This window comes from Macaca fascicularis, chromosome 13 (assembly GCF_037993035.2).
Source record: "Macaca fascicularis isolate 582-1 chromosome 13, T2T-MFA8v1.1".
NCBI classification, from domain to species: Eukaryota; Metazoa; Chordata; class Mammalia; order Primates; family Cercopithecidae; genus Macaca; species Macaca fascicularis.
In genome coordinates this window covers 21,829,566-21,853,262 of record NC_088387.1, presented here as the reverse complement: position 1 = coordinate 21,853,262, position 23,697 = coordinate 21,829,566, and the positions used below count along the sequence as shown (strand labels likewise).

At 41.0% G+C, this 23,697-nt stretch overlaps 1 protein-coding gene and 1 gene segment (V, D, J or C); both read right to left on the bottom strand.

Moving 5' to 3' along the window:
- Nucleotides 1–23,697, bottom strand: part of LOC102116898 (immunoglobulin kappa variable 2-30) — a 970,872-nt gene that overhangs the window by 273,450 nt on the left and 673,725 nt on the right. The window lies entirely within an intron of this gene.
- Nucleotides 17,614–18,500, bottom strand: LOC135966899 (immunoglobulin kappa variable 1-5-like). The segment is given in 2 exon segments: nucleotides 17,614–18,293; nucleotides 18,419–18,500. Coding segments are annotated over 2 exon segments (378 nt in total).

Below are 23,697 nucleotides of genomic sequence, written 5' to 3'. Positions count from 1 at the left end.
AGCCTCCCTGTTAACATCTTTAGGAAAAACATACTCAATCTCTTATTAAGCAACTGCCTATGCTATGTACATGGAAAAATCAATTGGATCCAAATGAAACTGGACACAGATTTGCGCTTACGATATCTCACATTTGTAACGTGCCCTAAAATATCCCATCCTGGCTCAGTAGCAGGGGAAGTGGATCCAACGATATCAGCATCAGTGGCCTACAGCCTAGGGCTGTACAAAAGTTTATTGATGCCTGACTAGGGGAGTCAAATCCCAGTGCTGTAGCCTGTGTACAAACCTTCCTGCTGCTTTGTAAGCAGCCTGAATTGTAAGGGAACTTGCTTATATTGGGAGAAAGGAAGAAAGCTCCATCTGTCCTCTAAATATTTGCTGAAAATGAATGGACAAAAAGAAGATTAATAAGAGAAAAGGCAAACAAAATTCACTTAAAGTGCAGTGGGATATCATTGCAGGGCGATTACCCAGATTACTCAGTGAGATCCAGTTCATATTTCCTTTCTAGGGAAGAGGGAAATCGGAAGTGTAGGCAACCTGGAGAGAATAGAAGAGCATAGAATTGCATCCTCAAAAGAATATGTAATAGCCTTTCTGGATAAAGCATCAACTTCCAGTCTCTTTTATTTTGATTCCTGTTTTGTGTTCATCTTTCCAGATATAAAAATTCCCAGGATGAGTTTTCTTGACAATTGGTTTCCTTCTGGAGAATCTGCTTTTAGGCAGATAAGGGATATTTAGGAAAAGCCTATTTGTTCATTTGCTGCTTTCTAAATGCCTTTGGCTTTACATAATCATCATACCAATGCAGCATAGTTTGAGATGTTATTTCCTGGATTCCTTTACTTGCAATCACTGCCAAGATCCTGTTCCAGAGAGATGCAGCTATAGACTGAAAGAGCAGCTGACCCCTGAACAACGTAGAGGTTGCGGCACTGATCACTGTTGCAGATGAAAACCTGTGTAGAAATTTTTCATGCTTAACTTAAGTACTAATAACTTATTTTGGACTGGAAGCCTTAGTGAGAAAATAACTAGTTGATATATTATAATCTGTATTCTTCTAATAAAATGTGCTAAAGGAAAAAATGTTATTAAGAAGATCATAAAAATGAGAAAATATATTTACTACTTATTAAATGCTTGCTTACAGGTGACACACACAGAAGAAAATATACGTGGATCTGAAAATTTCAAACCCAGGTTATTCAAGGGTTAACTGTTCCATGATGAATGTAGCAGTCCCTATCTGTAATCTAATGCTTTCCTTTTGTTGTACCTCTGCTGACTTCCACTGGCCATATATATGTGTTATGTTCTATATGATCTTGGGCAGAGAACTCTGCCTGCATGTATTGCTGGCCAGATGGCCTGGAATGTGTATCTTTTAGGAAAGTTTTATGGTTTCAGTGTGTCCTCCAGAAGCCATCTGTTGTCAAGTTAATTCTCAGTGTAATGGTATTGCCAGGTGGGGCCTATTGGGATGTGTTTAGGTCATGAGAGTGGAGCCCTCTAGTGGAATACATTATTGACACAAGAAACAGGGATTACAGGGCTGGGATCTCTCTCTCTTCTGCTCCTCTGTCATGTTAAGACATGGCCTTCCTTCCTTTGAAAGACTCAATGATCCAGGCATCATCTTGAAAGCAGAGAAAGCAGACCTTAATCTGCCCATGCCTTGATGTTTGGGTTTAACCCAACGGGCACACAATTCAACTTTCTCCACATTGTGTTTTCCAACTTGGAACATCATGTGAAGGGAACTCATGACTGTGTCTGCCTGAAACCAAAATGTAGACATATTATTTCATATCATATTTTTTCACCTTGGGGTAAAATATGTGTGGTATAAAAAAATTGAATGAAAACTGATATAACGTTTTGTGACCAAATATGATGAAAATCATTAATTTAAATGTCATTTACTGTGACATCAGTCTGCATCGCTAATTACTAGATTGTATCCCCAAAGTTATTTTTGAATGCATAAATAAGTGCACAGCAAACAAAGTCAAGCAAATGAACTTAGTTTGCGTTAGAATCAACAAATATTAACAGTAGGATACTGGTCTCAAAATTAAGTATGGTGAAATTAAAAAAAAAATGTTCAAACTGCAGTTTGGATTTTGGATAAGAATGAAAGAGGAGACAAACAGTGTTTCTGACGTGCAGAACAGAAATTCACTCTAAGGATCATGGGTGATCCTCCTGTACTTTCTATGTCAAGCAAGATAGGAAACAAAATGCCCTTTTAGTTTTATCACTTTCTTTGAGCTCCCAAAGCTACATTCTTTTGCTTGGGAGTGCCTTGGTACACTCAACCTTTGGTGAAGAATTTCTCATTGAAGAACTGAGGATTCTTGATTTCAAATCAAGAATGGGCATATTAGCATAACATAACTATACGTATATCAAAATCACCACTAATCTAGTTAAACAAGCAGGAAGAATATGCATTGCTTTTTATAAATTCACATTTAAAAAGCACACTAAATTTCATAAGAGGCAGAGTTCCTAATGAAAAAAAAAATCACTGATTGAAATAGTTGTCTCACTTTTAGCTTTGTCCACATATTCTCACCTGGAACACAGAGGAGCAGAAACACCAGGAGTTGTTATGGGGACATCTTGCTGCTTTTGACTTGTAAGTTTTGCTTAAGCCACATCTCAGAGGAAAAACCTCTTACAGATACTGAGAGACAGGACCACTTTAGATGTGAGAGGAGGGATACATACAAATTATGACGATGTCCTATTGGTTTAAATACACAGACATCACTGTTGCCAGGAGATCGCCCTCCCGCCCCTTCCGTGAGTCTGAGATGCGCCCTCTGCTGGCACCTGCCGATGAGCCCGGTTGAGGTTCCGGCAGGGCTTGACCAGACCCAGGGCCTAGTCACAGAGTGAAGACAGAGTCCATCGCAGTCTGGGGGAGGCTCTGCAGTCATCTGGGGTGAACAGCAGCTCACATCCTCAGTCTCGGCCCAGGGCTACATTAACAACCCTCCTGCTCTCTGTCACAATGTAGGCCGAAGAAACATTGATCCTGAGGACCTTTCACAAAGCATCACCCCATACAGCACTATGTTGATGAGATCATGCAATACGCAGAAAATCATATGGATTCTCAATATACATTGAAGACACCTGAGGAACAGAAGATAAGATTCATCGCTACAAATTCAAGGGCCTGTCTCATTGGGGGAAGATATCAGGGATTTAGAGAAGGGGAGTGAGTCATGCTGGTCATTCCTTTCAAAGTAAGGGAAAATAATTTTGTCTTGCACCTCCAACCAGTGAGAACAAACCACAGTGTTGGCAAGCCCACCCGGTAGTTCCATCACAACACATTCCACGCTTGGATCTACTACACCATCTTGTTTATCAGCCTATTTGCAAGGCTGTCTGTTTGGAGTGGACTCAGAGAATGAGAAGTTCTGTCGCAAGTTCGGGTTCTGATACAGGTGGCTCTGTTGCTTGGGCTGTGTGATCCAGCACATTCCTTGTGCTCACAGAATTTCACTCCTGTGTCTTTCTTCTCTTCAGTCACCGAAATTCACCCAGGGGATATTTGGTACAAGCCTGTTAAGAATAATATAAAAGGCTGTGTTTTCATTTCTCTCGTCCTATCCTCAATATGCCCAGTCATCTCCCTAAGTCCACTATTGGATCCGTTGAAATGAAGACTCTGGTAGAACTTAATCTTCCAGATACACCTTTCATTTGCTTGTTAATAATGTTTTCTGAGGATCCTGATGCTTTCCATTAACCCAAACACATACCCTCTTTGAATTAAAAAGTTAAAACTTCTGTTTACAGTCCCATGTCCTGGCAGGTCCTGACACAGATGCTCCATGGCTTGCCGATTGCTTGAAATTAATCAAGCAACTCAACTTCTCTGTGTCTCAGTTTCCCTATCTGTGTAACTGTGACAATAATTGTGCCTACCTTACAGTGTGGTTGACAGTTTAAATAAAATAAGATAAAATATTTACAATAGTATTCAGGACGTTATGCATGTGACAATTAATTTTGTTTTTATTGTTTAAATATTCAGCACTACAATCATCACCATTATCATAAATACACTTACTTAGTATGGACAGTATTCTTCAATATAATCTAAGAATGTTTTATCCAGAAATTAAATTCTAGGGCTTTTCCTTCACTAACTGTACACACTCTTAAAATCCTAATGATTTGTTCTTAATCTGTGCTAAAGTACTCAGACCTTCAATAGTTCCCAACCATCCCTGTCTAAGGCATTACTACTTATCATCCATTATCAAAATGTTACCGTATAAAAGGTAACCATGTCCTGTTGCTGTCCTTCTTTCTTATGTAATCTTTATCCTACCTTGTTATCTTTTGTCTAATTCTTGCCCCAGGGCTGACAATAAGGCAAAGCTACCATCATTACTTGTGGGCTTGCTCCAGTATAATTATGTCAGGCTTGCTGTCTTGGAAATGAGGACTCTGTCTTGCAAAGAAACATATTCATTGGGTCAAGATGTTATCAAATAAATGATTTTATCTACTTGTGATTCAATAATGAATTTAGACTGACTTGAACAGATTTTTTTTAATGACAAAAAGGAGAAGATGACATAAGAGGAAAATACAACACAATAGAAAACGCCAGCTATTGTAACTCTTGCTTCATGGATTTGTACACATATATTAGACGTATGCTGGGTATATTTGTGCAGTGATGATCCAAAACTGAATGGTACCTGGTTTAAGGAATGCCTGTGTTACATTGTGTCTTGTCTGCTTTTCCAATTATGAACAAAAAGCTACAGTACTATTTGTATGAGTATCAAATCTTCTAGCTGCCTGAGATAGAGGGAGAGAAGATTTACTGAGATAAAAGCCTTGGAAGTAGTAGACGTTTGTCCTGTGATGTTATGGCTGTTGCTGTGGTTGCTGTTGTTAGGAAATACAGTGGGAGTGAAAGCAGGTAGATTTACAAGCTCTGCTCTGCCTCATACTCACAAGCCCCTCTACAGATGGACAGATGGTGTTGCAGGAATCTCTGATACCTCTCAGAAGTCTTTTGCTCTTTCCAGAATCTTTCCTGACAAGTATTGTTTTGTGTCACAGATTAGGTAGAGCTGGGTGTAGAAGAAAGGACTAGAGCAAGGGAAGAAGTTTTCAATCAAAGGTAGTTCTTGTAGACAAAGGGAAATAGGGTTTTTCATAGATTTATGCCACACTTCTATCACGTTAGGGAGAGAGGCATCAAACCAGGCTCATTCCTGAAAGAATCAGAACGTTATTTTAGACAGAAAGAATGATGAGTTTCTTGTGAAAAGGATGTTTAAAATTCAAAGCTACTGATTTTTTTGTTGTTTTTGAGATAGAGTATTGCTCTGTCACCCAGGCTGGAGTACAGTGGCATGATCTTGGCTCACTGCAACCTCCGTCTCCCTGGTTCAAACCATTCTCCTGCTTCAGCCTCGCAAGTAGCTGGGATTACGGGCATGTGCTACCACACCTGGCTAATTTTTGTATTTTTAGTAGAGATGGAGTTTCGCCATGTTGACCAGGCTGATCTCAAACTCCTGACCTCAGGTGATCTGCCTGCCTCAGCCTCCCAATGTGCTGGGATTACAGGCTTGAGCCACTGTGCCCGGACCTACTAATGTATTAATATTATTCATCTTCTTGAATACACCAAGTGGTAAAGTGCAAATCCACACTTTAAACTTGAGATTTCTACTCCTATGTGAACTAGTGAGGAACAAAAAATTTCTATTGGTTGGGAGATGATTCTTGACAGTGGTCAGTTTGTGAAGTGGAGGCTCGTGTCACAGTATTTTTACAGTGTTACATATGAAAATGGTGAATGGCCTCATACCCAGAAGAATCAGCGTTTCTCATGAGCCATACTACCACAAGAAAGAACTGAATTGAAGCCTGTGACTACTTGATGAATGGTGTATAAAGAAGAGGGAAAGAAAAAGGACACAAAACACAATATGGTACATGGAAAGGAGAAAGTCATTACACAGCCTATAAGAGTAAAATAATTAAAGAGAGGATGTTATGAGTAGTTTTTGACAACTAACTTGACAAAAGTGGTGCAGGGCAGATTCTTGGCCTCACTCAGGAAGGAGCGCAGCGTAGCGAGCGGGTGGTGGAAGGAAACGGCTTTACTGAGGTGGCCGTTACAGCTCTGTGACTGCTCTTGTGGAACGGAGCTCCCCATAGGCAGTGTGCCAGGAGCAGCGGCGCAGGGGCATTTTTACAGTCGTATTTATCCCCTCTTTTAATGACATGCTAGTTAAGGAGTGGGTTATTCAGAAGTAGCTAGAAGATGGACATTAACTTTCAGGTGTTGCCATGGCAATGGTAAACTGATTTGGCCCTGGTGGGCATGTCTTATGGACAGGTGCTTCCTGTGTCTCTTCCTTGTGTCAGCTAGTCTTCAATCTGGTCCCGGGTTGAGTCCCATCCACCTCCTATCTCATTGCCCCTCAGAGATTAGATACTCCTCCTTAATCTTAAGGGGACTGCAGAAGAGCAGAGTCCATTTTCTGTAAGTGCTTCCTGCTGACTTTATGGGTGCAGGCCTTCCCTAGCATTTGAGGAGTAAAAATCTTTGGTACCTGAACTAAGGGACCCGATGGCAGGATGCTTTCATTTGTGGGGACAGAAGACAGAAGGGATTGGACGACTTTTGAAAAACTTTATCATCTTTACAAGAAATTTAGAAGATATAAACTTTACTAGGAGGTTAAACAAGAAAACTATAATTGGAAGAGAGAGAAAAATTAATGCTCCTATGTCCACCCACGGAACCACGTTATTAATCTTTGTGTTTGCAAAACAGCAGCCTTAAGTTTTCTAGGTTTTATAAATGGAGGTTGTGGTGTCCACCTTTTGTGCCTGCAGGACCTCGTAAGAAACAGGTTTAATCCTGGACAGTTGTACCCAACTAGTGACTTCCTGAAGCCTAACAGTAGTTAGAGTAATTAAGAATATCTGATAAGAACCTCCTATTCTGGTTATGATTCATTCTTGGGGGATCATTTTGTTGTTGTTGTTGTTTGAGACAGAGTCTCGCTCTGTTGCCCAGGCTGGAGTGCAGTGGCACAATCTCGGCTGGGCTCGCTGCAACCTCTGCCTCCTGGTGTCAAGCTATTTTCATGCCTCAGCCTCCTCAGTGCCTGGGATTACAAGCATGTATCACCATGTCTGGCTAATTTTTTGTAATGTTAGTAAAGATATGGTTTTGCTATGTCGGCAAGGCTGGGTTTGAACTCCTGGCCTCAAGTAATCCACCCACCTCAGCCTCCCAAAGTGTTGAGATTACAGGCATGAACCATTGCACCCAGCCAGTTCTTTCTTTTAAAGTTTTTAGTAAGACTAAGTCTTCTGGTTAAACAGAGGAGCTATTATTCCCTTTTGTGGAAAAGGGAACTATTTTATTTTCATAATTTTAAAAGGCCTTTTGAATCTGGCCTACATTTCGAATAGTGGTAGAGTGACTCCCTGTTTCCCACCATGGCTTGAATGAGATGTTCTTAGGTTTCTTTATAGTTCCTTTGGCCAAGGAGTGTGGAATAAACAAATTTATAGACAATTAAATATTTTAAGTCAGACAGCATGGAGGTGGATAGGCACTCATTAGCCCTTAAGCACGTAGTTCACGAGATCAGGAGATAGAGGCCATCCTGGCTCACATGGTGAAACCCCATCTCTACTAAAAATAAAAAAATTTAGTTAGGTGTGGTGGCACGTGCCTGTAGTCCCAGCTACTCGGGAGGCTGAGGCAGGAGAATCGCTTGAACCCAGGAGGCGGAGGTTGCAGTGAGCCGAGGTCACACCACTGCACTGCAGCCTGGGTGACAGAGTGAGAATCTCAAAGAAGAATATATATATTTTTAAAGCTGTATAAAAATAAAAAAGTAAAGCCCCAAATTAGGTTATATATGTTAACAAACCAAGTACATAGACTAATACTATTTGGGGGGAAAACATTGCTTCCACAGAACTCTAAGACAAAACACTTCAGTATCAAGGCTGCACCAACAGTCAGAACTGGAGGTGAAAAAGTCACAGCAGCTGACGAAGAAGCAAAAGGAGAGAGCAATGATCCCAGACCTGTTTAAAGGAAGAACAAGCTGAAAGCAGCAAAACACAACAGTTGAATCTCTAAGACACTAATCTCAGAAGTTTTAAAAGAAACTCATTATCGTATCAAAGGCAAATTTTCTGTTTTACTTTTTTTTTTGTTTTGTTTTTGAGGTAGTGTTTCTCTGTCACCCAGCCTGGAGTGCGGTGGCACGATCTTGGCTCACCACAACCTCCACCTCCCAGGTTTCAGCCATTCTCCTGCCTCAGCCTCCTGAGTAGCTAGGATTACAGGTACATACCACTGCGCCTGGCTAGTTTTTGTATTTTTAGTAGAGACGGGGTTTTACCATATTGGCCAGGCTGGTCTTGTACTCCCGACCTCAAATGATCCACCTGCCTTGGCCTCCCAAAGTGCTGGGATTGCAGGCACGAGTCACTGTAGCCGGCCTCAAAAACAAAATTTTCCATAATTTATCAAATCAATAACTTAAGAAAACCCAGTTTCAATATGCAGACCACTTTCTAGAAAGTGACTGGGCCATCAATCGTTCTCTTCTCAGATTTCCACTTCCTGCATCGAAGGTATGAGATGAGGTAGTAAGATGTTATGAAAGTGGATGTAAGCATTTGTTAGTGAACAAAATATGACAAAAGCACTATTTTTATGTTTTAAATTTTTGTTTATTGTTTTATTTTTTTTAGACAGGGTGTCACTCTTTTACCCAGGCTGGAGCGTAGTTGTGCAATCTCGGCTCACTGCACCCTTCGCCTCCTGGGTTCAAGCAATTCTCGTGCCTCAGCCTCCCAAGTATCTAGGATTACAGGCAGGCATCACCATATCCGGCTCATTTTTTGTATTTTTAGTAGAGACAACACTTCACAGTGTTGGCTAGGTTGGTCTTGAACTCCTGACCTCGAATGATCCACCCACCTTGGTTTCCCAAAGTGCTGGGATTACAGGCGTGAGACACCATGCCCGGCCTTAAAGCAGTATTTTCATTAAGTAAAGTGTAGAACAAAAAGTGTAAATAAAGTGACAAAAAGAAAACTCAATGCCGTTATGGAAAATGATAACTTTAGGGCAGAAAACAAGAGAAGGCAAACCAAGATTCCCATAGGGTGAGGCTCCAATCCACAATCCTAGGAGGAATGTCAATGCTGAAAACCCGGGAGCATCCAGGGAATGGCCAACAATACCAAATGCTGAATACCCAGAGTCCCGAGTATCAGCCTAGGAGTGTCCCCACACCAAACACCTGGAAGCCCTGGAATATCCAGGGGCTGATCAGTGCAGGAAATCCTGGAGCCTCAGTGGGGTGGCCAACAGTGAGCCTCAAAGTCCTGGTTGGGGCCATAGAACAATGAGACTCCGGCTTCTTAGAGTCAACAGAACAGGAGAATTCTTACAACCAAGTGTCCTGCCTTAAACAATTGCACAAACATAATTAGCAGTGAGCCAAAGCCAAAACTGCAAAGCGAACATATATATTGGGGCAGAAAATAAGATAAAATGACTGATGGATAAATAAAATGGCATTCGAGGAAAAATGACTAAGGGAAGGAGCAACGAGTATGTAGTCAGGTGTGCTATGGGGGAATTCAAATGGACTATCTAGCCAAAGGCCTGATTCCCTGGATCATCTGATATGGGGCAGGGGTGCAGAGGGGACCCTTACAGGTGTGCAGGAGCCAAAATGGTGCCAAGCAGTCTCTAATGTGGTGCCTGCGTGAAGATCTCTCCAGGGTCCCCAGTTCGGGTGGGTTGAGCTCCCGCGGGGGAACTGGTGCACGGAGCTGCTGGCCGGCATGACGCGGTGGCTATGTGGCCACTTGCCCATCCCCAGGGCTCCACTGCCTGTCAGGAAAGATGATGGCTCTTAAAACACCCTTTGTCCATTGTTAACAGCTCTGCAATGTAAGCAACTCTAGCTGTAATCGCTGTAGCGCTGATCACCATCTCGCCCTCTCTCACTGGTCGCCGTCTTGCTACTTCTCCAATTAACTGTCTTGCCCATTGCTGATCGCTATGTTCATCTTCTCACAAAATACCGTCTCTTGCTGTCTCTTGCTATCCTGCTTCTCCGGTGTTTCCACTGACTCACTGCCACATCAAACGCTGCCTCTCACCATTTCCCATTTATCCTCCCTCCTCATTAAACATCCATCTGCACGTCCAGCCCTAGCATCCCCTGATGTCTCTGTCCTGGGCCGGGGACTGGAGAGTATTGTTCCTCCAACTTCACCAATAAGCCATGGTTCTCTCACATCAAACCTTCTCATTGCACCAATTTTGCCAAAAAGGTTTGCTGTGCACTGGTCTCCAACTTACCCAAATTGGGTGAGACACACAACACCCATACACACAACCAGTTACACGAAGTGGATTCCTACTTACAGAGAGTCAACCAGAGAGAGCAGAAAGCTGCCGGGGCCGATTGTCTCGAGACCATGAATACCCAACAAGGACTGCAACTGAGGGGCCCTGGAATGCAGCCCACCCTGGGTTTTATGTCTTAGAATCACATGACACACTGGGTTAGAGTGTTGAAGAAATTCCTGTTTCTAGCAGGGACAGAAACGCAGCCAGCGCAGGCTGTTCTGGCCAATCGTGCCCTATCTCAGAATGTTACAGTTCCAGAGCGTTCTACAGTTATTCCAGAAAACTACAAGCAGGAAAGGGACAGGGACTGTGTTGATTCATAGCAAAATGGAAACTGTACTGCAAATACCGTAGTGAAATCATAACTCAGTAATCTTTTTGTGACTGGCTTATTTCACTTAGTGTAATGTCCTCTAGTTTCATCCATGTTGTAGCATGTGTCAGAATTTCCCTTTTTAAAGCTAAATAATATGCTATTGTATGTATATACCACATTTGGGTTACCAGTTCCCTCCGTTGTGAACATTTGAGTTGCTTCTACCTTTTGGTTATTGTGAATAATTTGGTTCTGAATGGGTATACAAATATCTCCTCAAGTTAATGTCATCAATTACTTGGGTATATGTCCAAAAGTGGAATTGCTGAATTATATATTATTTCCATTAATTCTTCAAGGAATCACCACTTGGCTTCTCACAGCAGATGGGCCATTTACTTCACCATGACAGTGTCCAGAGCAGTTCCAGGTCCCTAAATTCTCACCAAGACTGGTCATTTCTGTTGGGGAAAAAAAAAAAAAAATCCTAATAGGTGAGAGGTGGGTTTTGTTTTTACTTTTCTAAGGATTAATAATGTTAAGCATCTTTTTCTATGCTAGTTATCTAATTATCTCTGAAGAATATTCTTTAGAGAAATGTTGATTCATGTACTTTTCTCATTTTTAATCAGGTATTTTATTTTTACTGTTGACATGCAGGACTTAGTTTTATATAGTGGATATTATTAACCCCTTATCAGATATATGATTTACAAACATTTTCTTCTATTCCACATGTTGCATTTTCATTGTGTTGATTATGACTTTGGATGCACATTTTAAATTTTTATGTAGTCCAATTTATTTTCTTTTCTACTTTTGCCCGTATTACGGTGTTAAAGTTGTTAGTATCTAAATGTCTGTAAATACTGACTTACTTTGCTGAGAAGTTCACACTGCACCATCTCTCTGATGATGGAGCTAAGAGTTTTACAGTCTCCCATTTTGTACCAGGGGACAGTGCAGCTATGTGAGAACCCAGTGGCTTTCCCCAGCTTATTTGTCTTGCATTTTTGGTGGCATGCATTGTGGTTTACATTGGCTTCCTCTGGCAGGTCCACTTGGAAAGCATTATATTGAGCCAGAAAAAAAGGAGGCTGTGAATGATGTCACTGTAAACTGTGTATATTCCCTGTTGCTAATGTCAAATCCATGAAGCATAAAAGGATTTACTAGAGGATATTAAATTCCTTGCCAATTGTTGAAGAGCCTTAAGGAACAGTCTCCAGACAAAGCCTCTACAGCAATATCAAGAGTGGCACTGCTGGCACAGGCTGGGGAGGAGCTCCTGCTGCCTGAGACTCCACATTCAAGGTGTCTCCTGCAGAAAAGAAAGCAGCTCTTCTCACTACTGCCCCCAGAAGGACAGCAGCTCTGCTCTCAACTACTAGAGAGCTGACCCCTTTCTCTGCAGACCTGCCTGTGTTGATGACATCTTCATTTCAGTCTCATGTAGATTCACCTGTTTTCATGGGTACAGGTGTTATTTCTGCCCAAGTGCATCTTGTGGCTTTCTATCATAAATACACATCTTTCTACACTTACATTTTCAGGAATTGCTAATATCAACAGCAACATGCTACAACCTAACATAAAGATTTCCTTTACAAAGAACATCATGCTACCCACATAACACTGTGCTTCCCAAAATGTGGGGGAAACTCCAATCTGTTCAGCCCAACACCTTCTAGGAAAAAAGGATCTTCTTTCATGAGTCACTAATCTGTTTACTTATTATTTAATGTGGTCTAAATTGTACAGGTGGCTAAAAATAGCACTTTGAATTTTATAGAAAAGATTAAATTATTTAAAATACATATATGCATGGCACATTTAGTTATTGTCACCAGCTTCTTTCATATTTATTTTATTCTCTAGTTTCTGGCAATACTTTCTCTATGGTAGAGTCTGGAAAGGCTACTCCTCATGTCTTTGGAGGACATGTCCTAAGTCCCAGATGTAGTGAAGAATGCCCATCAAATGTGTTGCTACAGAATGCTTTTGGATTGAGATGAGGGAGGGGAACTGCCTGATCTCACTCAAATGTGATCATTTTCCTGGTCTGGGTCACATCCAGGCAGCACAGTCCTGTGGGCACAATATGTTCACTTGCCAGGTTTCTATCAAAATGAGGGTATCCTTCTTGACTGTGGAAAACACAGGGCAGGGAGAGGATCAAGGAACAGCAGAAGGAGTACTTGGGGTTGCCTGAGCTGCCACTCTGGTTTCCCCAAATGTTTTTTATCCATTAATTCATGATAATAAACACCTTTCTGCGTAACCAGACATAATGAGTTTTCTCAGATCCAACTGATTCAGGGATAAATCTAAAGAGAAAAAATAAATACACTTTTCAACATTTAAACCAACCAGGAGGCTGTCCCTGGTGTTTACACCTCCATATCCCACTATGCGTTTCATCTTCCCTTTGCCTCACTGGGGATCCAAGTGCAGGGAATGCTTCACATGACTGTGATCCCTAGAACTTCATCCTGATGACTGTTGAAATCTTCTCTGAGTTTTACCAGTGAAAATGGCAATAAACAGAAACATTCCAGAAGGTCCCCTAGGGTCCATATTTTCTGTACTTTCTCTCTAAAATATGTAAAATCAATTCTATTTGCTCTTGCTTTATATGGGCTAGATCTATGGCCCCAGCACACACCCTAATGCCTTGTGTTGACAATTTATCCAGTATTGTATTAAGTCTAAATGGTCACATGCTTATCCTATCATTTCTTCCAATTTAATGGTATAATTGTCATGTCAACTCTTTGGATTAAGAACCATCAACTAGGCTGGGCGCAGTGGCTCACAACTGTAATCCCAGCACTTTGGGAGGCTGGTGTGCACAGATCACGAGGTCAAGGGATAAAGACCATCTTGGCCAATATGTTGAAACCCTGTCTCTACAAAAAATACAAAAATTTGCTAGGCATGGTGGCACACACCTGTAGTCCCAGCTACTTGGGAAGGCTAAGACAGGAGAATAACTTGTGCCTGGGAGGCGGAGGTTGCAGTGAGCCAAGATCACACCACTGCACTCCAGCCTGGTGACAGAGCAAGACTACGTCTCAAAAACAAAAAAACAAAACAAACGAAAAACCGTCAGCCAGAAAACTGCAGCCCTGAGAAAACATAGAGCATTTCAAGTTGTTCAGCTTGCATAACAATGATGAGTCTACAGCTCATTTTCAAGATATAAATATTCTGTTTATGGGAATAATAGCACCATTCACGGTCCGTGTTTCAGAACCTCCACCACATCTGACAGCATAGCAATTCAATAGCACAAGGGTTTATGTGCCAGCTTTGCTTCATTAATAATGGTTTTTTTCTCTGTCTATAGGGAGAGCTGCCCCTGTGCACATGATAAGATCATGAGTTACACTTTCTTCACTTTTTTTTGAGGTAAAAAAGTTGCTTGATCCAAAGCCATAGTATGGAAGACTTTCCTGACTCTGATGAAAGCACTTGGAAAATCCCCAAATAATATTTTATGCAGAAATATAACCGAAAAGAAAGGCAAATTCATATATAGGAAAATAACCAGTGCCCTCCTCATGTTACAAGAGGTCTACTAGTATCACCTGACCCCAGCTGTTCATCTGAGCCCTGATGTGTGGTACAATGTTAGGGGTTCAGGAGGCGTTAGGTGTTCAGAAGAGCCAGTAGCCCTGTACATCTCAGTTAGTTGAAACTCTTATTATTGAGTCCCCACAGGGACCTCCATAACATTGGTTCATTAGACTCCCTGGGAAAGCTGGAAAAGGTGACTGACTGAAGTCCAAGTGTTGAATCATCCTCATTATTAAAAACCTCATGCTCATTAATGGCATTTCAATTAATATTCACTTGGAAAACATTTTATGGCTCATTTTTGAAACATCTAGTCACAGCTCATCCAGAATGGCTTTGTCTGCAGTCATCCTGTTGTGTTTCTTTTAAGGCCTGATGATCTGCACTCCAGCCTGACGACAGAGCAAGACTACGTCTCAAAAACAAAAAATTATTATTATTAAAGTACTGTTCTGTATGCAATGTGCTGATCTCTTTGCAATGTGATCATCAGATGCAACCCTTGCAGTTTACTCATTGTTATGGTTTTTACATTTCCAGGGCTTCCTTGACAATGGCACTGATGTGACTCCATCCGGCATCCATTGTTGTGAGAACTCTATTTGGCATATCATCGTCGTGGGCATGAACATAATGGAGACTTTACACGATGCAATGGTTACTATTCAACATTAGTCAAAATATACTCTAGTCCTACCCTTGGAGCTCCACGTGGTTGGAAAAATATTTTAGGTAAGGACAACCATTTGGTAGAGTTTTAAAAATAAAGGCTACAAAGAAATTTTCTCTAGCAAGAGTATGAACTATATGTGGTGCAGAATACCATATTTTTATGAAATGTAACAGATTATTTAAATGTATATGAATACTATATATATTTATAGCCAATGTTTTATCAAATATATATTTACTTCTATGTATCTTGAATAAATATATGCACATTTTTCCATAAATAAGGTAAATTTTATTTAAGGAAATACTAATTAGTTTTAATTTTGTCTTTAATTTTCCCTTAATCACTTCATAATTTGATTACTAAATGCTCACATTTGTACCACCAATTTAAGAAAAAATACATGTGTGTATATATAGGTAGAGGTATAAATAGTGTATCAGTAAGATTTTATGCATTAAATATTGGTAACTAGTTAAATACTAAATTCAGTGGCTGATAACAGTAAACATTCGTTTTCATGCTCATGGATGCTCATGTTCACGATCATCTGGCTGATCAAGGAGAGGTTCAGCTGAGTGGTTCCTCTGCAGGACACAGAGATCATCTTCAGCCTATAGATATCAATTGTCTGAAGACAAAGCTGAACAGCAGTGACTACACATGACACAAGATTCTGTGACAGTTCACAGGAGTGAACAACATCCCAAACCAAGCTGCACAGTTGAATTTAAGTCCAATAATTTCTAACGTAGCTTCACACATTTTAAATATATTCCTTTATTTCAGTGAGTACAAATTTTCAAGAAAATATTTGCTCCATTTAATTATAGAGGTGTTTGATCATTCCATGGACAAATAATTATGTTTTCAATCTTTACAAGTTTGAAAATATTTGCAAATGTACATTTGCATTAATAAGAAAATAAAGATGGACGTGTTTTCAACTTGTGCCTTTAAATATAATTTTTAAAAATGGCCTCATTGGGGGAAAAATCTTTTTAACTTATGTAAATATGTCTTTTTAGCTCCCTTTTGTCCTATAGATTTGCCCAGTAAGAGGTCCTCCCATGAGATTTGGAAGGCAGAAAAGGATGACTCCATATTCTCCACTGGTACCTAAGAAAGACACAAGGACAGAGGTGAGGACTGCAGAAACACCTGGAAAGATGCTGTACGAAGCTGAAAGCATCAGCACCCCAACACGTAAGCTTCCAGACAGGACTGAGGACCACATGGTTAGATAGTCCGTATTTCAGGGGCAGATGCATTCTGTTTCCTGAGGGAGCACCAGAGAATCCTGGTTCTTTTTTTTTTTTTTTTTTTTTTTGAGATGGAGTCTCGCTCTGTCGCCCGGGCTGGAGTGCAGTGGCCGGATCTCAGCTCACTGCAAGCTCCGCCTCCCGGGTTTACGCCATTCTCCTGCCTCAGCCTTCCCGAGTAGCTGGGACTCCAGGCGCCCGCCACCGCGCCCAGCTAGTTTTTTGTATTTTTTAGTAGAGACGGGGTTCACGGTGTTCGCCAGGATGGTCTCGATCTCCTGACCTCGTGATCCGCCCGTCTCGGCCTCCCAAAGTGCTGGGATTACAGGCTTGAGCCACCGCGCCGAGCCGAGAATCGTGCTTCTAATATCAGCTTTCATGACTACTATACCTTTGGTTTTGAAAGATTGTAGTGTGAAAGTTAATCATAGGAATTAAGTCATTCTTGTCATACCCAACACAGACAAGAAACCAGGGGGGAAAGGCACTCAGTGTGCAAAGTATTGTGTCTAGAATGCAATTGAAATAGGCCCTATTTTCCCATGGAACTAATGTTAATGGTTTTTTTGAATAAACATAGAAATTGACTCCCCCAGTCTTAAAACTCAAGATAGTTACATTTGTCTTATCTGAGTTCTTTTCTCAGGAAACCAACCATCAGGCCTCCAGATACTATCAAGGAACTGCACCTTACATATCACTGAATCAGGACAGTGAGACGTCAGATCTTTCACCCATTACGATTGACTAACTGACCTCCTGCTTCCTATTGACCAGATTATCTTCATTACCCCTCCCTAATTCCTGTTTTCCCACATTTCTTCCCTGCTATATAAACTCATAATTTTAGTTGGTCAGGGAGATATATTCGTGAATGGTGTCCCATCTCCTCGGCCGCAGCAACTGATTAAAGCCTGTTCCTTGGCAATACTTGCTGTCTTAGTGATTTTTTTCTAGGTGGTGAGCAGCAGGATCTACACGAAATCCTTGGCATTTCATCAACAGAATTCTCTTCAAGCTTCACTGCTTTGGCTTCTTGTTCCTTGAAATCACATTTACCCACAACTTCTGAGATAACTTGATATAATTCTAGGATTCACTTTGTCCACCACTCCTTACCAGTCTGAGCTTACCAGCTCCCAACACTTCCTAGTGCCAATGAACTTTCTCAAAGAGCCATAGGTAATATTATCCCTTTTTCATAAAACTCTAACCTTCTCTTTGTTCTTCCAACATATTGAAGACCACTGAGTTTTCCTGTATGACCCATTTGGCAAATATTCCTTTGCAAATAAAACATTAAACCTAGAGATTCATTTCTACACTTTATTTAGACTTCAGTACTTTAGACTCTAATTCTCCATATTGAGACAATTCCTGCTTAGAACATCTATTTTGGCTTCTTCTCTGTTATATGAATTCCAACTGAGGCTGTAAACTAGACTCCTCAGGTGTAAGCATCTCTGTCTTTATTAAAATAGGAGAGTCTTTGTCATGGCTGTGCAGTTGGGGCTGAGAAAGAGAAAAGTATTATGGTGCAGACATGACTTCATGTCCTCCTCTACCAACACCATCAGAGTGTGGCTGCATCTGAGGAACACTCTCAGCCAATGGAGGCATCAAGTGGAGCATCTGGGGCAGCCCAGCCTCATACATCTGCTTCCCTGGGGGTTTATGTTCGGGTGTGTAACACTGTGGGAGGGCTACTGCTATACTGTAGACAGTAATAAGTTGCAAAATCTTCAGGCTGCAGGCTGCTGATGGTGAGAGTGAAATCTGTCCCAGATCCACTGCCGCTGAACCTTGATGGGACCCCACTTTGCAAACTGGACGCCTTATAGATCAGGAGCTTAGGGGCTTTCCCTGGTTTCTGCTGATACCAGTCTAACCAGCTGCTAATACTCTGACTCGCCCGGCAAGTGATGGTGACTGTGTCTCCTACAGATGCAGACAGGGAGGATGGAGACTGGGTCATCTGGATGTCACATCTGGCACCTGAGATTGGAAACACAAAAACAAATATTCAAACTATTGATCATATTATAGGAAGACTTTCTTGAATAGCCAGGCAGTACTGAGCACACTGGGCTGAGTAAACCGCTAGTGTTCTCCTTCCTTACCTGGGAGCCAGAGCAGCAGGAGCCCCAGGAACTGAGCGGGGACCCTCATGTCCATGCTATGTCCTGACTGGGTCTGACTCCTGCACGAAGTGTGTCCAGCCTATTAATAAATCTTCAGGGCAGGAGGATGTGCTCTGGGAATATGCAAATGAGAAGAAGACAGGGCAGGCTGGGCACAGCTGCAGGGTTGGCTCATCTCAGTAGCTAAGCACTGGCTCAGTGTCCCCAGGTGTCCCAAATAAGACCAGGGTAGCATAAATTTGTCTGCAGAGAATGTGTTTGTAGTGGGGACTATTTTATCATGAGAAATATTTTTTAGTTTTTTTCTGACAATTTGAAATATTCCTCAGGAGTCAATGGAGTAATGTATTTCATTGGTGTATGGGGATTATTTAGGAGAACATTCTTGTTTGTAGGAAACACATAGTAAAATGCTAGACAGGATTCTCAGGTCTTCAAAAGTCTCATATAATTCGAGATAGGGAAGGGGGTACGTTGTCCTATACTTTTAACATTTCTGTGAGTGTAACATTGTTCCTTTCTAAAAAAATTAAAAATAAAATTTATCGACACGATGCCATATATATTTGTAAGTATTAGGTAATGGTGTTATGGCATTTTTTTTTTACCACTATTAGCTGAAGCAATTTACTACAGATACACAGATGATACCATGTTTCCATAATGCGTGCAGCACTCACAGATCCACCATTATCAAGAGCTGCAGGTCTCTGTAATACCCAGAGACTAAATGGGCTGCACCTTATTCTTGTTTTGGGCACCTTCATAGTCTACCTTCTTTTCTGCCACTGAGTATTGTTTCCCAAAGTTCATTCCTCTCAGTGAGGGTGACCACTGCATGGAGCATGTCCCTGCCATGCACCATCAATGACACTTTCTTCTATTACTTTTTATCAGTGATTTAGGACATCATCCTGGCCGAGATACCAGCCTCCCTGTTAACATCTTTAGGAAAAACATACTCAATCTCCTATTAAGCAACTACCTATCCTGTGTACATGGAAAAAACAATTGGATCCAAATGAAACTGGACACAGATTTGCACTCATTGTATCTCACATTTGTAATGTGTCCTAAAATGTTCCATCCTGGCTCAGTAACAGGGGAAGTGGATCCAATGATATCAGCATCAGTGGCCTACAGTCTAGGGCTGTACAAAAGTTTACTGATGCCTGACTAGGGGAGTCAAATCACAGTGCTGTAGCCTGTGTACAAACCTTCCTGCTGCTTTGTAAGCAGCCTGAATTGTAAGGGAACTTGCTTATATTGGGAGAAAGGAAGAAAGCTCTATTTGTCCTCTAAATATTTGCTGAAAATGAACGGACAAAAGGAAGATTAATAAGAGAAAAGGCAAACAAAATTCACTTAAAGTACAGTGGGATATCATTGCAGGGTGATTACCCAGATTACTCAGTGAGATCCAGTTCATATTTCCTTTCTAGGGAAGAGGGAAAAGAGAAGTGTAGGCAACCTGCAGAGAATAGATGAGCTTAGAATTGCATTCTCAAAAGAACATGTAATAGCCTTTCTGGATAAAGCATCAACTTCCAGTCTCTTTTATTTTGATTCTTGTTTTGTGTTCATCTTTCCAGATATAAAAATTCCCAGGATGAGTTTTCTTGACAATTGGTTTCCTTCTGGAGAATCTGCTTTTAGGCAGATAAGGGATATTTAGGAAAAGCCTATTTGTGCATTTGCTGCTTTCTAAATGCCTTTGGCTTTACAGAATCATCATACCAATGCAGCATAGTTTGAGATGTTATTTCCTGGATTCCTTTACTTGCAACCACTGCCAAGATCCTGTTCCAGAGAGATGCAGCTATAGACTGAAAGAGCACCTGACCCCTGAACAATGTAGAGGTTGCGGCACTGATCACTGCTGCAGATGAAAACCTGTGTAGAAATTTTTCATGCTTAACTTAAGTACTAATAACTTACTTTGAACTGGAAGCCTTAGTGAGAAAATAACTAGTTGATATATTATAATCTCTATTCTTCTAATAAAATGTGCTAAAGGAAAAAATGTCATTTAGAAGATCATAAAAATGAGAAAATATATTTACTACTTATTAAATGCTTGCTTACAGGTGACACACACAGAAGAAAATATACGTGGATCTGCAAATTTCAAACCCAGGTTATTCAAGGGTTAACTGTTCCATGATGAATGTAGCAGTCCCTATCTGTAATCTAATGCTTTCCTTTTGTTGTACCTCTGCTGACTTCCACTGGCCATATATATGTGTTATGTTCTATATGATCTTGGGCAGAGAACTCTGCCTGCATGTATTGCTGGCCAGATGGCCTGGAATGTGTATCTTTTAGGAAAGTTTTATGGTTTCACTGTGTCCTCCAGAAGCCATCTGTTGTCAAGTTAATTCTCAGTGTAATGATGTTGCCAGGTGGGGCCTATTGGGATGTGTTTAGGTCATGAGAGTGGAGCCCTCTAGTGGAATACATTATTGACACAAGAAACAGGGATTACAGGGCTGGGATCTCTCTCTCTTCTGCTCCTCTGTCATGTTAAGACATGGCCTTCCTTCCTTTGAAAGACTCAATGATCCAGGCATCATCTTGAAAGCAGAGAAAGCAGACCTTAATCTGCCCATGCCTTGATGTTTGGGTTTAACCCAACGGGCACACAATTCAACTTTCTCCACATTGTGTTTTCCAACTTGGAACATCATGTGAAGGGAACTCATGACTGTGTCTGCCTGAAACCAAAATGTAGACATATTATTTCATATCATATTTTTTCACCTTGGGGTAAAATATGTGTGGTATAAAAAAATTGAATGAAAACTGATATAACGTTTTGTGACCAAATATGATGAAAATCATTAATTTAAATGTCATTTACTGTGACGTCAGTCTGCATCGCTAATGACTAGATTGTATCCCCAAAGTTATTTTTGAATGCAAAAATAAGTGCACAGCAAACAAAGTCAAGCAAATGAACTTAGTTTGCGTTAGAATCAACAAATATTAACAGTAGGATAGTGGTCTCAAAATTAAGTATGGTGAAATTAAAAAAAAAATGTTCAAACTGCAGTTTGGATTTTGGATAAGAATGAAAGAGGAGACAAACAGTGTTTCTGACGTGCAGAACAGAAATTCACTCTAAGGATCATGGGTGATCCTCCTGTACTTCGTATGTCAAGCAAGATAGGAAACAAAATGCCCTTTTAGTTTTATCACTTTCTTTGAGCTCCCAAAGCTACATTCTCTTGCTTGGGAGTGCCTTGGTACACTCAACCTTTGGTGAAGAATTTCTCATTGAAGAACTGAGGATTCTTGATTTCAAATCAAGAATGGGCATATTAGCATAACATAACTATACGTATATCAAAATCACCACTAATCTACTTAAACAAGCAGGAAGAATATGCATTGCTTTTTATAAATTCACATTTAAAAAGCACACTAAATTTCATAAGAGGAAGTGTTCCTAATGAAAAAAAAATCACTGATTGAAATAGTTGTCTCACTTTTAGCTTTGTCCACATATTCTCACCTGGAACACAGAGGAGCAGAAACACCAGGAGTTGTTATGGGGACATCTTGCTGCTTTTGACTTGTAAGTTTTGCTTAAGCCACATCTCAGAGGAAAAACCTCTTACAGATACTGAGAGGCAGGACCACTTTAGATGTGAGAGGAGGGATACATACAAATTATGACGATGTCCTATTGGTTTAAATACACAGACATCACTGTTGCCAGGAGATCGCCCTCCCGCCCCTTCCGTGAGTCTGAGATGCGCCCTCTGCTGGCACCTGCCGATGAGCCCGGTTGAGGTTCCGGCAGGGCTTGACCAGACCCAGGGCCTAGTCACAGAGTGAAGACAGAGTCCATCGCAGTCTGGGGGAGGCTCTGCAGTCATCTGGGGTGAACAGCAGCTCACATCCTCAGTCTCGGCCCAGGGCTACATTAACAACCCTCCTGCTCTCTGTCACAATGTAGGCCGAAGAAACATTGATCCTGAGGACCTTTCACAAAGCATCACCCCATACAGCACTATGTTGATGAGATCATGCAATACGCAGAAAATCATATGGATTCTCAATATACATTGAAGACACCTGAGGAACAGAAGATAAGATTCATCGCTACAAATTCAAGGGCCTGTCTCATTGGGGGAAGATATCAGGGATTTAGAGAAGGGGAGTGAGTCATGCTGGTCATTCCTTTCAAAGTAAGGGAAAATAATTTTGTCTTGCACCTCCAACCAGTGAGAACAAACCACAGTGTTGGCAAGCCCACCCGGTAGTTCCATCACAACACATTCCACGCTTGGGTCTACTACACCATCTTGTTTATCAGCCTATTTGCAAGGCTGTCTGTTTGGAGTGGACTCAGAGAATGAGAAGTTCTGTCGCAAGTTCGGGTTCTGATACAGGTGGCTCTGTTGCTTGGGCTGTGTGATCCAGCACATTCCTTGTGCTCACAGAATTTCACTCCTGTGTCTTTCTTCTCTTCAGTCACCCAAATTCACCCAGGGGATATTTGGTACAAGCCTGTTAAGAATAATATAAAAGGCTGTGTTTTCATTTCTCTCGTCCTATCCTCAATATGCCCAGTCATCTCCCTAAGTCCACTATTGGATCCGTTGAAATGAAGACTCTGGTAGAACTTAATCTTCCAGATACACCTTTCATTTGCTTGTTAATAATGTTTTCTGAGGATCCTGATGCTTTCCATTAACCCAAACACATACCCTCTTTGAATTAAAAAGTTAAAACTTCTGTTTACAGTCCCATGTCCTGGCAGGTCCTGACACAGATGCTCCATGGCTTGCCGATTGCTTGAAATTAATCAAGCAACTCAACTTCTCTGTGTCTCAGTTTCCCTATCTGTGTAACTGTGACAATGATTGTGCCTACCTTACAGTGTGGTTGACAGTTTAAATAAAATAAGATAAAATATTTACAATAGTATTCAGGACGTTATGCATGTGACAATTAATTTTGTTTTTATTGTTTAAATATTCAGCACTACAATCATCACCATTATCATAAATACACTTACTTAGTATGGACAGTATTCTTCAATATAATCTAAGAATGTTTTATCCAGAAATTAAATTCTAGGGCTTTTCCTTCACTAACTGTACACACTCTTAAAATCCTAATGATTTGTTCTTAATCTGTGCTAAAGTACTCAGACCTTCAATAGTTCCCAACCATCCCTGTCTAAGGCATTACTACTTATCATCCATTATCAAAATGTTACCGTATAAAAGGTAACCATGTCCTGTTGC